Source organism: Lasiodiplodia theobromae (assembly GCF_012971845.1).
Source record: "Lasiodiplodia theobromae strain AM2As chromosome Unknown scaffold_33, whole genome shotgun sequence".
NCBI classification, from domain to species: Eukaryota; Fungi; Ascomycota; class Dothideomycetes; order Botryosphaeriales; family Botryosphaeriaceae; genus Lasiodiplodia; species Lasiodiplodia theobromae.
Genome location: NW_023336512.1, coordinates 187590 through 203371, shown reverse-complemented (window position 1 = coordinate 203371; position 15782 = coordinate 187590). Strand labels below are relative to the sequence as shown.

The 15782-nt window shown below is 52.6% G+C and overlaps 3 protein-coding genes across 3 annotated transcripts; 1 reads left to right on the top strand and 2 right to left on the bottom strand.

Annotated features, from left to right (window-relative positions):
• Positions 1–564: 564 nt before the first annotated feature.
• Positions 565–7178, bottom strand: LTHEOB_9708 (Phosphatidylinositol 3-/4-kinase catalytic; the record flags this gene model as incomplete). The annotated part of the gene is made up of 5 exons (XM_035519325.1): positions 565–1623; positions 1674–2460; positions 2515–2741; positions 2795–3182; positions 3241–7178. The coding sequence occupies 5 exons, from the start codon at positions 7176–7178 to the stop codon at positions 565–567; spliced, it is 6399 nt and encodes a 2132-aa protein (XP_035368597.1).
• Positions 7179–8203: 1025 nt separating this feature from the next.
• LTHEOB_9707 (Phosphatidylinositol 3-/4-kinase catalytic) lies at positions 8204–9786 on the bottom strand (the record flags this gene model as incomplete). Its single annotated transcript, XM_035519324.1, has 2 exons — positions 8204–9681; positions 9735–9786. 2 exons carry the CDS (start codon positions 9784–9786, stop codon positions 8204–8206), a joined length of 1530 nt encoding a protein of 509 aa, XP_035368596.1.
• A 321-nt stretch (positions 9787–10107) lies between these two features.
• LTHEOB_9706 (Nuclear pore complex subunit nup192) lies at positions 10108–15517 on the top strand (the record flags this gene model as incomplete). Its single annotated transcript, XM_035519323.1, has 4 exons — positions 10108–10291; positions 10338–14714; positions 14769–15373; positions 15467–15517. The coding sequence occupies 4 exons, from the start codon at positions 10108–10110 to the stop codon at positions 15515–15517; spliced, it is 5217 nt and encodes a 1738-aa protein (XP_035368595.1).
• Positions 15518–15782: the final 265 nt, after the last annotated feature.

The window sequence follows — 15782 nt, the reverse complement described above, 5'->3', positions numbered from 1 at the left end:
GTCGAAGCGTAATGAGGGGCACGTCGATCGAGCCTTCCTGCCTTACAGGGCAGACCCTGATGGCCGGATCCTTGGCGCACAAGGGAAAGTACTAGGCCATATTTGTCATGAGATGAGTACGGTTAGGCTGTTTCCGATCTACACTGAATCTGGGGATAGTCCAGTCATGCTGTTGAGGGGTAGAGTTCTGTTCATGCGTAGGAAAGTTCAGAAAGAGCAGCCAGGCAGTAAAGAACAGGAATACAGCGACGGAAACCCTAGACGGACAGGGGTATTGAAGGATGCCACATTAACAACACAATGGACGGGCTTCGTTTTCAAACACGGTTAACGATGGATGAGAGTCAAGAGTTTTACACTTGAAGTGATAGCTCCATTGTCGTACCTAACTACGCCATGAAACCGAAATTTTCACACCTACAGTTTCTTTTGGTCGATTGCTGCTATTTACCCTTCCCCAGTTCTTTTTTCAGGTCGCCCTTATCTCCATTTTGTTGGACATGAAAACACTCCTTTTCCCCATTTTTTTTTTGTACGTTTACCCTTTTGTACTTTTACCCCAAATCAACACCATGCACTCCAGCCCGCGTACAATACGGCCAAGTTCCGCTCATCCGTCGCCTGCTGAATCAACTCCGCCACGGCCGCAGCGCTGCTCAATGCCTTGCTCAACTTCCTCTCCACGACGCTCAGCGCGCGGCCAGCTTCACCCTGCACCTCCTCATCCTCCTTCTTCTTCGTCGGAATTTCCAACAAGAACCTCTGTTCATCCGCACCCCCCGCACCGCTCGGATCGTCCGAAGCGGCAGCACCGCCGCCGCCGTTGTTCTCAGTCTTGCCCTCAGCCTCCTTCTGCGCCTCTTCCTGCATCTTCTTAGCCTTGAGCGGGGAGACGCTCCACGAGTAGAGCGGATCGTAGCGCAGGACGTTGAGGATGGTCATGATGGAGTCGCGCTCGTCGCGCAGCGTGTCGAGGGTGAACTCGCAGCAGCGGCGGAAGACGCCCTCGATGCCCGGGTAGCCCATGGCGTCGACGAGGTCGCGCGTGAGGCGGAAGGGCACGACCTCTGGCACGGGCAGCACGCGGCCGGCCTCGAAGGCGACGCCGAGGTCGATGTGGACGGCCTCGCCCGACTGCTGGTCCAGCAGGATGTTGTGGCAGTGGCGGTCGCCCAGCCCCAGCACGTGGCCCAGGATGCTGATTGCCGCCGTGCTGCGCGTGTACGCCAGCCGCTTCTCGAACCAGTCGTCCGGGTCCTCGAAGCGCTCCAGGAAGAAGTAGCGCAGCACCGGGTTGAAGTTGCGGCACACCTCCTTGTACACCTTCAGCCGCTCCTCATGCGAGTGCGCGGAGATGTTGGCGATCTTGGTGCGGCACTGGCTCTGGCTCCAGTCTTTTGGATAGTAGGTTTGGTGCGCGCTGTCGAGGTAGTTCATGAGCGGCATTGTGTTCTGGACAAACTCGATCACACCGGACCGGTGGGTGAGCGGCACGACCTTGTAAGTCCTGATGTTGAGGTTTCGCAAGCGAGTCGCCATGTGGTTTCGCAAGAGCTGGCTGACGTGCTCGAAGACCTGCTCCATGATTGCGTCTTGTCTCAGGTCATCGTTGCCAGATTTGTACTGTAAAGCTCGTTAGTGTAATTCCCCTGGCGGATTTATTTAGTACTTACCAGCTGCTTGTACGGTTGGCCGTTGTCGGCGATTGCTGTGACAACCTTTGGCTGGCTGAGTCCATTGGCAATTCCCATTGTAGATTTGAACCTATGGATCTTTGGAACGTCTCGGTAATTTGCGCTGCTCTGTACAGTGATATGCATGGTGATTGGTGGGACTTTGAGACCCGGGATCGCAGTGACAAGCTTTTTGGAGATGGGATATCTTTGCAGTTCGTAGTCCCTTCCCATCTTGAACATGGTGGTGTCGACAAACATTGCCAAGTCGTTATAGATAGTGTTTGATTTGCTGATACGCTCCCACATCTCGTGACTGGCTTTGTCGTTCTTCAGCTGCCTGCCGATATTCTTCGTAGCCGCGTAACGGGACTTGACGGTCTCGTCTTTCATATTTCTCTCACTGTAGGAGCCAGCGTAGATATGGTTCATGCCATGGTATGGATGGTCCTTGCAAATCCTGAAAACCAACGAGGACAGGATATTCTGGAAATCTGTACTTTGGTCCAGGAGGCGAGATGAAAGTTGGTTCATGAGGACAACGAACTTGCTGCTCGGAACAGGCTGAATGTACTTGGACACAGCGTTGTTGGCTAGTGGAAGGTGCGAGTACTCAAGCCAGAGAGAAAACATCCGGAAGACGTCATTATCGTAGTCGTTGCAGGCCTGCAATGTCAGTAGATAGTTCTCCAGACTCTGCCGGAGGAATGCAACCCGGCTGTCTCCCAATTTTTGGGCTTCCTGCATGTCCATGGTGAACCACTTCCGCGCTCTCCTCGCTTGCTGTCTGTAATAATCTCTTGCACTCTTGGACTTCTGTGTACTCGCCATTCTATCATACTCTAAAGCATCAGCTTCTTTTCTCTCGGCCAATAGCCTCATCCGGTTTTGGTCTTCGAGCAGTTCCGGACTTTGAAGTTGCTGGTCGCAGAAGCTCGCAAACGCGTGATAAGCCTGGCCAGCGATTTGACCCGTGGTGTTGTTCCTGAGCTCCCGGATAGCTGGCTCCATGTACTGCTTCATGACTTCTTCGGGCTTCTTAAGACGAGCCTCCGCAGTGTATTGGCCCTGAATACGTCAGCTTATTGTGATTTGTGAGTCAGTGGTCTTCGTTTACGTACCAACTTTGTCAGCAATATGGTTCGGGCAACGGTTGGATCTTTCTTGTTCTTGGTCTGCTCCTCCAATTGTTGTAACATCCTGATAGATGTGTTCTTCTCACCCTGGTCCCAAAGAACCCTAGCAACTTGGTACTTGGCACCATTGCCAATTTCGTATCCGACCTCGCGACAGTTCGGAACAATGTCTGCAAGATAAGTGGCACTTGCAAGAAGCTCTTGCAGAGCGCCATGCTTTCGGTAGACCTCTGAGCCGTTGATCAACGCATCCGCTTCACGTTCGCGGAGTTGCCTTGGCCCTGTATTTATGATCCCTTGCAAGCTCGGAGACTTGCTCAGCATACTCCAAAGCGTTTCACGTGCAGAGAGAATCGGCCGGATATCATCCATGCTTCTAAAAGTTAGTAAAGGGATAGTCCAAACAGCCAATGGGGAACACTCAAACTTACCGCGCTTCTTTCATCCAACCCGTACGCTCCTTGATCGTCCGCCAGGTTTCTTTCAGCTCTTCGGAATCTTTAGCGGTCATGATTTCATCGATTTCGTTGAGCACAGCAAACGAGCGGAGGGAAGATTGCAGTGTTCTGGTGGAGGCGTTCGGTTCAATGCAAGCTTCAATTGTCTCCAAGAAACTCTGGTCCAAGTTCTTGCGCACGGAAGCCAAGTCTGTAGACATGCTCATACCCTGGAACACCTTGTAGACCGCCGCTGCGTCGCATTTCTGAGAGGAAGGTGCCTTAATGTCCCATTGCTCTAGCTTCTGAGCAACTTCAAGCGTATGTTTAAGGTTGTCTCCATTATTGCGAAGATCCTCGTTTGACGAAATGGCGTGAGTCAAACTATTGAGATTCAGCATTGTGAGGTCTCTGACGACGCTGGTTGAGTCAGATGGGGAAACTGTCTTATTACGGCGCATCTCGCTGTCCATCTTTGCACCGTGGAAAAGAAGCCCCTTGAATCCATCAGACTCGTAGTCAAGACGGTTTAAGACCGACGTCAGGCTCGGTTCTTGTTCCGCTCCATAGTAGGAGTCCGGCTCATCAAGGTTTGTATAAATTGACAGCTGAAGATCCAGAGGAATCGATTGGTGTTGCGGGACGGTAGAGGAACGTCGTGACGCTTTGGCTGGTTGCGACGCATGAGTTTCTGCAAGTAGAAGAGCTGCTCGGTACATGCCGCATCTGGCGGCTGCCCCAGATGCGCTGAGATAGTCGATGTCCAACCAGCGCACGCGGTCCGAAATGTTCTTCTCGCTTGGAATCTGCTGTGTCCGGAGGTACAAGACTGAGCGGAGCAGAACTTTCAGGTAAGGCGCATCTTCATCCTTCTCTTGCTCAAACCACCTTCGGTAAGCTTCCGATATGGTATCCTTGATCGTCTCACCACTGCTGGCATCTCGCTCCAGTGCCAGGTGAAGGATGTAAGGGAAAAGTTCTTCGCTTAGAGACGGGATCTCCGAAAGACACTTTGGCAAGGCACAAACGACTCTATCATGGGGAGTAGATTTTGCCAGAGAGATGCACAGGTCGGAGATCCAATTGGATATCTTCTTGTGGCTTTGAGGGAACGCGGTCGCCTCGACACTTTGGCTGAAAGTTGGCTGAAGGAGGGGTATCCTAAAGGCATCATTCATTGTCAATCCCGCCACAAGAGCAGGAGGAAGCACCTGTTTGATCTCCTCAGCCTGTTCGACATACGCAGGCTTCTTGTTGTCGTTTTCAGATAGAATCTCTCTTAGAGTTCGCTCGGCAAGGCCTGCTTTGCGCGGATTGTCACCTTGCAAAAGCGCTGCAAGGTTTTCAACAATAAGCATGCGTGAGGTTCTGGATTTCCGACCTCGTAAGTTTGCCCCGTTTTTCTCGCGAATCGTCTTACGCAGACTTTCCTGAACCACTCCAGTGGCGCTGTAGCTTCTTCCAAGAACTCGTGCTGCCCACAAGAGATACTGCTTGCTGTTGTTCGATCTTTGGCTCGACTTCCAAACCTGCGTGGCAAATCGAGCAGCTTGGTCAATGTCTCCAAGAAAATCTTCCCGGAAGGACGTCGGGAGTTGAAACTCGCGGCAGAGCAAGCTGTAAGCCAAGTCCTGTGAAGGACCGTTCAGCAACCTCTTTTCACTTGATTCGTCTTCCAGCAAGGACTTAAGCAGCTTGCTCTCTGGGGTGTTCTTCGTCGCATTACCCATCGTGCGGATGTCCCTCGCAGCATGGATCATGGACCGGAAAAGCTCCAAAGACGCTTTGGTGCTTCTGCTTGTTGTTGATTGTAGAAGTTCTTGCACGTAGGATTCGAGGTAGTCGCAAAACCATTTGTCGAAGTCTTGTGCTTTCTGCACAGTCGCAAGATGCTGGCTCTCCTGCGTGGTGCTGTCTTGGGAAGAAGAGAAAACCATCCGAAGGGAAATTAGAATGGATATCGAGTTACCGGCCACGAACGAAAGTTGATCCATAAGATGGTGTTTTCCGTGTTGGAGCAAATAGCGCACGATCCCGAGCGTGTCTTCTGCACACTGAGCATCCGTCAGGAATGGCCTGAGTGAGCCCAGCGTCATCTGGAGAGGGTAGGTCTCAAACGAAATTGGGCCAGCAAGGGCCACAAGAAACCGGATCTTCCTAATCATAGAACAAGCATGAAGAGAGCCGAGTGCTGGGTGTATCTTATCGAGAAGATAGCGCATGACATACACAAAACAATCGGGAGTCCAAAAGCTTGCGTGGTCGTACCCAGTACGGCGGCATAGGCGCTTGATTTCATCGAAGATATGCTTGGCTTGGAAAAGTGGCTGTTGATCGCCGGGTAATGAGATGCTGGAAGAGCTGATACTTCGCATCTCATTCGTGGCATCTTCTACCCTTTGGAATTCGGGATATTTGTGAATCGACTTCCCAATCAAATCTACGTCTTCCATGGTCGAAATGAGCACGGCTAAGACGCAGGGAAATTGCTGCTTCACGAGATTTCTGTAGGTATCGTCGCCCAAAACCACTCGGAGTGCTTTTTCGTTGCTCTGCGTAGCATTCTCGCGTTGAGATCCGCGAGCGCGACATTGATCCCAAGCAATCGCATAGCCGGCGGCCTTGGAGAAACTCCGCTCGGCTAGTTCTTTTTGAGAAATCTTGAGAGCCTCTAGGACAACCGGCACCTCCTCTTCATTGTTACGCATGGCCAGCTGGCCGTACACCTCGACTTGCGAATCCTCCAAGAGGGAGGCTAAGCTCTCATAGCCGAAAATGGAGTATGGAATATCCTCGAGCCTTTGCGTGTTCTCTTGATTGTTGCCCATCCACGTGTATAGCACCTGAGGCGCAAAAAGCTCGAAGACGGATTTTGGACTCTCAAGATTCAACGAGTCCGAAATCATCTGGATGCAACGGGCAGCATGACTGACCGATTCTTTCACAAGACCAGCAGCCTCGAATATGTGGTAGACGCTTCGTCGTAACAACGTGTGCCAGGCTGCCCCCAGGCGGCCGAATGCCAGAAGCCGCAACGCCATTCCTTCTAAACTCTCGTTTTTGGGAAGGCTTTCGTAAACGTCCTCGAATATTGCGTCGTGTTTGCCCAAGACGAAATATTCGAATATTTCTGGCAGGAAATTGATGATATGGAACTTGACGGGTATGCTCGCATTTTGAAGCATTGAAAACAAGCTGGTTCGCACTGACGGCAGGCTCAGGCTCTGGGCATAGTCCGGTTGGACCTGTAAGAGCTTTTGGAAAAGGTCTGCCACCTTGATTTGCACCGCAGGCGATACACTTCCCGCCTTCAGCGCCTTCTTGGTAAACCACTCGTATACATCAGCTCCAAGGCCGTATGCCTTTGACTCGTGATCTGTCCAAGCCATCACAGTGCCTCTCATTAGTTCCACGCAGAACCCAATGGCAACTTCGCAGCGTTCATATTCATAGAGGTCTAAGAACTCGTCGGCCGCGACTTGCAGAAGTGCCTCGCCATCCTCGGCAGTCAGCAGTAACTGAGAAGCCAGGATATCCGAGATCAATTGTTTGCACATCATGCGCTCGCTTGCAGGTAAAGCGACTATGTGGCGTTGGAAGGCTCTAGGAATCCGAGAATTTGATGATTCATGATCCAGTAAATCATCTTCATCCTCAATTGCAGAGGCAAGCAGGAACAAAGTAGCCGATATTGTGGTACGTGTAGCGTTGACACCCAGAGTTGCAAGAAGTTCGTCTCTTGGAAGATCTGGTATCTCTCCGTTCGAGATGCGGTTGCTGGTTTGTGAGTCGAATTCATCAAGTTCCATTAATTCAATGGAGTCCTTCGGCTTTTGGCGGTCCACAAGAGCCCTCGACAAGGATATTATGAAAGGGTTGATGCCGAGATTATCGAAAAGGTCGGATCCAAGAGAAGTAAGCGAAGCAACCATCGGTAAACTCGGAGCGACTGCCTCTATCACAGCATCTAGGTGCACAGGATCGCAGTCGTGGCGCGATACGAAACTCGCCAAATCTTTGATCAGAGACTTTGTACTTCTCTCGAGCTCTTTTCTTCGTTCCGAAGGAATTCCGTTGATGCTTGTTGTCAACTGACAGCATATCACACAAAGAACAGAGATAGTGCGGATCATTTCGGTATTGAAGCTTTGCGAGCGTTCACCTACCGTATCTCTGAATTGCTTTGATGTTTGTTCCATCTCCGAGATGCAGCAGTCCAGGACGAGATCATCAACTGGCACGGATCGGTTTTGGTGGACATTGGAAATGGATCCAGAAATCACACGAGGGCGAGTGACAAATTCTCCCTCATGGCAAGATAGAAGAAGGTAATCTGTTAGCCGATGGTGACGGTTGGCTCGAATGAAGGCCAATGAGAGAGGTCCAAGGCTACAAAATGGCCTCCCTTCATGTGGTGGAGGAGGTCGATCAGTGCCCATGAAAAGCACACGGACGATATCCCAAGCATCATATTGGTGGGACCTTTGAGTTAGGTGAGATCTGTCATGAAAATTGCCTGGACCTTTGATTAGAGAGATTATGCTGAGCGATGACAAGCCATGTTTGCCACACTCACTTGGTGTCCATTTCGAGAATAGCCAGCGGAGCATGCGTTCAGCAGTGATACGGGAGCTGTGAGGACTCCCGGAACTTTTGACATCGAACATAGTCAACCACAGGGAGCAGCTGCTTTCTGATAAAACAGCAGGACCCCGGAGCTCAACGGAGCCGACCATAGCCTCTATTGTCTCAGTAACGATACTTAAGTCAACAAGACCAAGGCGGAGAGTAATATCCATGGCATGAGCTGCTGTCCTACATGTAGAGGCAGTGGCAACGTTGCGAGAGCACAACTGCCAGACGGTCGACCACAGCTCTCTGAGCTCCGGGGAAGATGACGCAACTTGGACTGCACAGCTGTAGCGTGAAAAAGTCATCAGCTAAACTTGCCTAAGGTTCAGGAACACTCATACCTAGCAGTTCCAAGCATCGCCCAGTTCAATGTGACAGGATTGCCATCGGAGAGTCTGGATGTTAATCTCTCCAGGACCAGGCGAATATCTTCCGTTGTCAAACGGACTTGCTGTACTATGAAAGTGATGATTTGAAGAGCAAAAAGCTTTTCCGAAGACTGTGGGCTTGATAGCTGGCGGAGGTAGTCCTGTAGATAGTCTGATGTGCGCCGCTTTTTGCTGGGCGTCTCTTGCACTCCTCGACGGTCTGCCTGGGATCGAGTCGATTGAAGAGCATTGACCAAGTCAGTGACGAAGAAGAGAACAGCCCAACTGTATTCAGACCGAGGGTTTCCTGGCTTTAGTCGGAACACTGGCAGGTTGAAAGGCGATTCGTCGTAGGGATACTCGCTTGCACAGCGTAGTCGAATATCCTCGAGCTGCAGCTGCTCGCGCTCCGTGCGCTTGACATACTCAGCATGCATTGCCTCAATAAGGTTTTCCAAGTCGATTCGGAGATCCGCGGTGTCAATCTGTGGCTCTCTCAGCATGTGGTGAATATGTGCCCTGCACAGTATCAGAGTATTAAACATCTCATCTTTCAGAGAAGTCAGCTTTGAAGACCAGTGACGCGTTATGATTGGTATCAAGCCGCGAATTGCGTGCTGAGTAGAAGTTATTGAGCCAAGACAAGTTCTGGATAGTACAGCATTGATGGCAGCAAAGGCATCAACCTGAGACATGGTAAAGCTTCGAAATGAGCTTATCCATTCCGTGAATGTAGGAATGACAGCCAAGGCAGCGGCCGGCATGGGAGCATTGGTTGCCGTGACAAGGCATCTAATGCAGACTAGGAGATCGTCTACTGCGGCGTGCGAGCTGGAGGCATTGCGCTGGCTAGAGGCTCCCTCACGCCTTGCAGGAGCCTCGCCGGAGGGGTCCGGGGTCATTGCGGGGGTGGCATAGCGTTTTGTGGCCCCTGGAGGCTGTGTTTCAGGAGCAAGGGCAGTGAAGGCTTCGAGGCAGAATTTCATAGTGGCGCTCGATTCCTTGACGGGCAAGTGCTCAACGTGGGGTGGATGCTGCAGGACCAGGCGCAAACACTTGATGTAGCCGGGAACGAGAGGGTCAATGTAGCCACTACCGGATGGATCTGGAAGCGCCTGCAGAATGTGGTCGACGAGTGCTCTCATAGTCTTGTAGCGGATGGTAAGCAGGCCGAGCTCGACGGTGTGACGCATACATTCAGCACAAGACATCATTATGCGCTGGGCCTTGGGCCTTTTGCCTGAGCCAGTTTTTGAAGGCTTGGCATGCAGCCATAGAGACCGCTGGTCGAGGTTCTCTTGGGCAAAACGTGTGAGGATATCGTGGTAGTCCTTGTCGGTTAGACCAGGCTTGGTGACTCTCTTCGTTAGTTCAAATTTGGCCTCGTCTTCGCGCTTCTGGCAGTCACCAATATTGGCAGCGGTGGGGAGCCTTTCTTTTCAACAAGTCAGCAAGGTGCCAAAGACCATCTGTACTACAGCATCTTACTAATGGCTGCACGCACGTCGTGCAGGTGGTGGTTGTCGTCGGGGTCGGCCATGGTGGATGACGTGCAGCGCCGCTATCACGACGAGCGGAGGGCCGAGATTTGCAAAGGTGCATTTGCAGCGCATCAATGTGCGTTCAATGGCCCAAAGCAGTGCTCGTCATGTGGGGCGGCGGTGGAGGGTTCAGAGGTGACGGAGGTGCGGCGGCGGCGGCGAGCGGACAAGCTCCAGATGGTCCGAGCGCGTCGGCCTGGCGCGCGTTTTGTCGAGCTGCTGTTGCTCCAGCCTGCCCGTCACCACCAAAACACGCCGTCTGCTGCACCCGCCGCCGCCGCCTTCCCGCCGCGCTCTGCGATGCCGCGCAGCTAGTCACCATGGCCGACACCGACAGCCTCGAGGCCCTGCAGGGCCTGCACCGTGACTTGCTGGCCCTCTCCGAGGCGCGTCTACCGAACATCGGGCGCCTGGAGGTCGAGCTGTTCGCGCGCGTCGACGAGTTCAAGAAGCTCCTGGACAAGCCCCGCAAGAATGATAAGAGTCGCGAGGCGCTCAAGAGTGGTACGACGCCTGTCCGCCTGCCATTGACCCGTGCTAACCCTTCCAGACACGCTTGAGATCGACGACGAGAAGTACCAGGTAAACGATGAGTTTAAACAGGACGTCGTTCGCGCCGCCGACTTCATGGACCTCGACGAGATCGAAGCCGCCAAGCTGTGCCTCGCCGCCCAGGATGACGCTGTCGAGCTCGACCGTTCGCTCTACGCCGCTGCCATCATCCGCTTCCACAAGCGCCGACAGTTCCTTCTCGAATCCCTGCGCCTCGTGCTGAAGCAGTCCCACGATCCCGAGGGAAACGAAGAGCTTGCTACCTTCTTTGGCGAGTACGTGCGTAGGGTCTTGGACATCAACGAGCAGATGCGTCTGGAGAATGGCCATGCCTACTGGCAGAAGTGCCTGGCAAGCATGGGTGACATTGAGCGGTGGCTGCAGGGATTGGCCGATCTGATGCTTGCTGGCAACATGGTTGGCAAGCCCGCTGAAGAGATGGAAATGATTGAGTTCCAACGCTCCAGCTTGACGCGCCAGCACGAGTCCTTGGCCGCCATCTGCACCCACCTGATCAAGGCTGGCTACACCAGCATTGATAACTTCCGCGTCCTCGTAGGGACTCTCAAGACCCTGAACAAGCACGACCTCGTCCTCGTCCATTATATTCCCATCATCACCTCGTCGATCAACCAGCTCGTGTCTTCGGAAGGTTCTTCGTCCCTGGAAGATGCGCGCGCTCTCCACAAGGTTGTCGTTGCTGGCGATGGTTGGAAGCTTCGCAACTTCCACGCCGCCATCATCGTGTGGTGGCTTGTTGAGTACAGCGGCAGATACGTCGACCCCGCTCCTCTGAACGGAGTTGATCTTGATGCCGAAGCCGAAGAGCGATCACAGTTGTTCCTGGACTCATTGAAAGACGGCGCCTTCCACTTCATGCTCTCCGTCAGCCAAGATGTCAGACCAAACAGATGGTACGACCCAGCAAAGGCGCGGTTATTGTCCTTCGTTCTCCAGGATGCACCTTCGTTGCCAGCCGACTCGATACCCATCTCGGATTTCTTTCAAGCCGTCTTCACGGAGCAAATGCAGCTCTTTGTCGACTCTTTCATCACCAACATGCCCGACACGCTGCGGAAGCTCAAAGTGGAGGAGGACGACAAGCGTCGAATGATTCATTCGCGATTCCACCCTGGACCCGTTGAGCAGGAGCTACACCTCGAGCGGTTCTTCCTTGTTATTTCGTATGCCTTCGCTGAAAGCCCTGATGCCGCCCAGAGCTTTTGGTCCGACACCGACGGCAATCTCTATGGTTTCTTGCAATGGGCAGCAAAGCGGCAAACCACGCCACGCGCCGCTGCGTTCTGTGAGATGCTAAAGTCTTTAACAGAGGGTGAGGATTGCGCCGCCGCTGCACACAGGTTTTTACAGGAAGAAGGCGCAGTAGCTTCCGGCAAGCTTCGCCGAACCACTTCTCTGAGCTACCAGCATATCCTGAGCGAGTTGCAATTTTACGCAACAAGCATCAAGGAAAAACCAACCCCTTCTCCTGCGATGCGTTACCAACGATCTGCTCAAGATTCCGATGACTATCTTGTTGAGCCCGAGACTGGCTTGATGCTCGAATGCCATTTGAGACTACTTACTCATTTGTGCAGGGAAAGCTCCGAGGCACGCAGCTGGATCTTGACCAATCCCAATTTCCCTGTTGTTGAGATGCTTCTTCAGCTTGCAACTATTCCCATGGAGAGCCGGCTGAGAGCAAATGTCTTCAGCGTGCTTAGCTCCCTACTCGTCGCAAAAACTGTTCCGGTCGGAGACAGCATATGGACCCAACTGGATTCTTGGATAACTCACAATGCTGTACCGCTTGCCATAACTTCGCGGACTACAGGTTCCGTTAGTGCAGAGAAGATTCTCTTTGACACAGTCGCAACAGACTACGACGAAGCAACGGCCTTCATGAGTCTTTTGACGGCTTTGGTCGCGCCTTACGCTGATGATACCGGACTACACGACACTCTTCCGTTCCCTGAGACGCTAGGCTCCAGCTACCGTATGCCAGGGATTGACAAGTACGTCGATTTCGCGCTCGAGCGTGTCTTCGGCCAGCTGTGTAAAAAGATTGAGGAGCCACTGCAGTTGCGCGTCCTGCGCTGGCACTGTCTTAACTTCATCTCAGTCTGCTTATCCACATTCAACGAAGATCTAGTCGTCTTCGCTAACTCATCAAACCTGCCCGTGGAAACTGCAATGCACTCCTCCTCATTACTTGCCTACGTGCAGCTCCACCCGTTCGCTCGCGTCATGGAGTGGCTCTTCAACGACAACGTAATTTCTTCTCTTTTCGCCGCTGCCCATCAAGATGTTGCAGAGGTCAACGACTCCACACCCGATTCCCCCCTGCTTCTCTCTTTAGTGAAGAGCATTGAGGTATTGGACTTGGTCATGAGACTCCAAAATACGTACCTTGACATTGAAAGGGGCGGGATTCGATCGCAGAGTGCCACACAGAAGAGAAGGGTTGCGAACACGGCCCTCGCCTCTTTCGAGGATGCGATTCTCAACAACCTCTATGTTGTCGTCGACCTCGGACTGTACTGCGGCACTGGACAGCAGGACTTGACTCTTTGCTCCATACATCTGCTGGAAAAGCTCACTTCGTCACGCAAGCTTGTCGTGTCACCTATGGCAGGCTTCGGACAGCGGTCTGATCGGAGTAAAGTGATTGGTATCATGGAAAAAGAAAACGACTCGGAGCGGATTGCCAAGGCTTTAACAGCGGAGATGGAGCTTGATCAAAGAGAATTCGAGCAAGGCCCAGAAGCGCCGGGCTACCTCATCAAAATGGGCATCCTAGACTTCCTAAACAGCTGTCTCGAGGCCATCCCCAACCGCCCTACAGTCGCACACCTCTTGCTTGGCTTCAGCTGCGGGGTGAGCACATTGGATATCCCGGATGATGGCTTGTTCGCTGCTGGTCATTCGCTGTTCCACTCTGTCTTACGTCTCGCGATCGAATACCCAGAGATGATCAGCGAGTCTTTTGCTCCATGGTCCAGCGGGATCAAGCAAAAGTGCATCAACATCCTGATGAAACTATGGAGGTCGCCTCTGTCATCGGCATTTGTCATGGCTGAGCTGCGAGCAAGCGACTACTTCCAGAGCCAGATGCTGCGACAGCATCTTGTAGATAACAACACATTGTTCTCTGGCAGAAACATTACTGATCCCGACTTCATCTTCCATCCCTCTGCTGTTGCGTTGGAAAAATTCCTCCAGCAGAGGACAGCCTTTTTCGAGTACACCGCCAGAGAACTTCGCCTGATCGGGGGCTTGCCAACACTCCGAGCACGGATGCAAACGGCTTTACTCGGTGTGACCGTCCTTCCCGATAGCGAACAGATAGCCAACCCAAGCGTCTTTGATTTGTTCGATTTCATGGAGCTTGAGGTTGTGGGCGATTACGAGCTTCCTGAGCTACCGTTGCTGGGCACCATGGACTTCGACATATGCTTATCACAGGACTCCTCTACCGGTCGGAAATACGACATCCGGCATGTCGAGGAGTTGATTACCATCAGGTCGAATGAGCTGCGCAAAGCCGGTAGGATTCTTTCGCCTGTTGAGGAGCAGCAGATGCAAGCCGATGGTCAACTCGTTTTAGGCTATCTCGTCGGCGTCAACCAACGGAAGGATATCGCACGCGCTCGGGGAGAAGTCCTCAAGGCCTGGACTCAACTTATGATGGTCCTTTTGGAGAAGGGCGAATTCGATGAAAGCACGAAGACTTCGTTCATTCTTCAGGCTCTTCAAGTGATCCTACCAAAGCTCGAGAAGGCTTATACTGAAGACGTCAGCACTGCAATTGATCTTGCCGACCTCGCGCGCAGGCTTTTGGCAAATGTTAACTTCAAGTCCAAGTCGATTGAAGAGAAGGGAAGAACAAGCGATCTTGCCAAAGACAGATTGTTGCAGCTCTTCCGGGTGGCTCTCAGCGGAATATTCTGCTTAGTGTCTAATGCAGAGCTACGCGAGATCTGCTACCAGATCTGCTACCGCTACCTCCGTGGGACGGCCAACAATGCAGGTAAACCTGCAAACGCCGGTGGCTTTGGCCGCTCTTTCAGCGGAACCCTTAACGCATCAGCTCTGGTCAAGAGCTCACCGCCACCATCGACCCTCAACTCTCAGGCCATGCGCACTGTCAAGTCGGCAGGAAGTAAAATGGTTGATGTAGTCTGCGACGACTCGTATGCAGGCCAAGGGACTTGCAGAATTTCTGCTCTCCTCTTCCTGGATGCTCTTGTGGCGCTCAGTGCTCGCGAGGATGAAAGATATATCATCGACTCGCTAGTACGGCTCAACTTCATTGACGTGCTCGTAGACAGTATCAAGCTTATTCCGACGGAGCTCCGGACCACCAGCGCAGCCGGTAGAACATTCCGATCCCATCTTATTTTATGTCATCCTCGCTAACAATATTCAGACGTACCTCTCCTACTTTCATTCATTGACGCCTACCTAGCCCTCCTCCTCCGCATCTCCCAGACTAAATCCGGCGCCGCTCAAGTCCTGAACGCCGGTCTTTTCTCCTCGATCCGCGAATCACAAATCTTCTCAACAGACCCAGATTTCGGCTTTGGTACGAGAACACCAACCTTGGCAACAATTCCCCTACACCAACAACAACAAAGCCGCCTTGCCAAAAAGAGCAACAGCAGCAGCAACACGCCCCTACCATGGGAAACACCATCATCGTCGTCAAAAGAGAAGAAAAACACGGCTAACACACCGGACCTGCGTCCCGCGAGCAACACAGAAATCGACAACCCGCACGCCCTCCGCAAGTTCTTCGACCTGATGCTCAGCGTGCTGCGCGTCGTCAACTCGGTCGTGGTGGTGCGCGGCCCGCAGAACGAGCAGTGCCGCCAGCAGGCGCGTGACTTCATCGCCGACAACCGCATGAGCGTCGTCGCCGTCTTCAAGCGCGCCGCCAGGAAGGGTGGGCCCGGCGAGCAGGCGACCGGCGCCGAGCTGGAGGAGTTGGTGGATAACTTGTGTCTGTTGATGACGGCGACGGATTTCTTGGAGGTGAGTTTGTTGCTGCTGCGCTGATTTTTTTTATCTCTTTCTTCTTGGAAAAAAAAAACGGGCGCGCTAATTGGAACGTGTCGTTTTTTGCAGTGGGAGGAGAAGGAGTCGCAGAGGCCAGGGATGCTGGCGTCGTTCTCGTAAAGTGACGGTGGAGGAATTTTTGGAGAAGTGGTCACTTGGTGTGATGATGGTGGTGATTTACGGTAAGGATTGCATACCGCGGCTTCAGTAGAGAGAGGAGTGTAAAAAGGAAAACGATTTTTTGACATGATACGCCGCGGATAATTGGAGATCAGGCGGGATGTTTTTGCAATGACAAGTCACGGAAAGTTCCAGCAATGGGGGTTCAGATCGAATCGAATGACGTGAGAGATATCAGGATCTATATTATTCTTTTCGTCTTGAT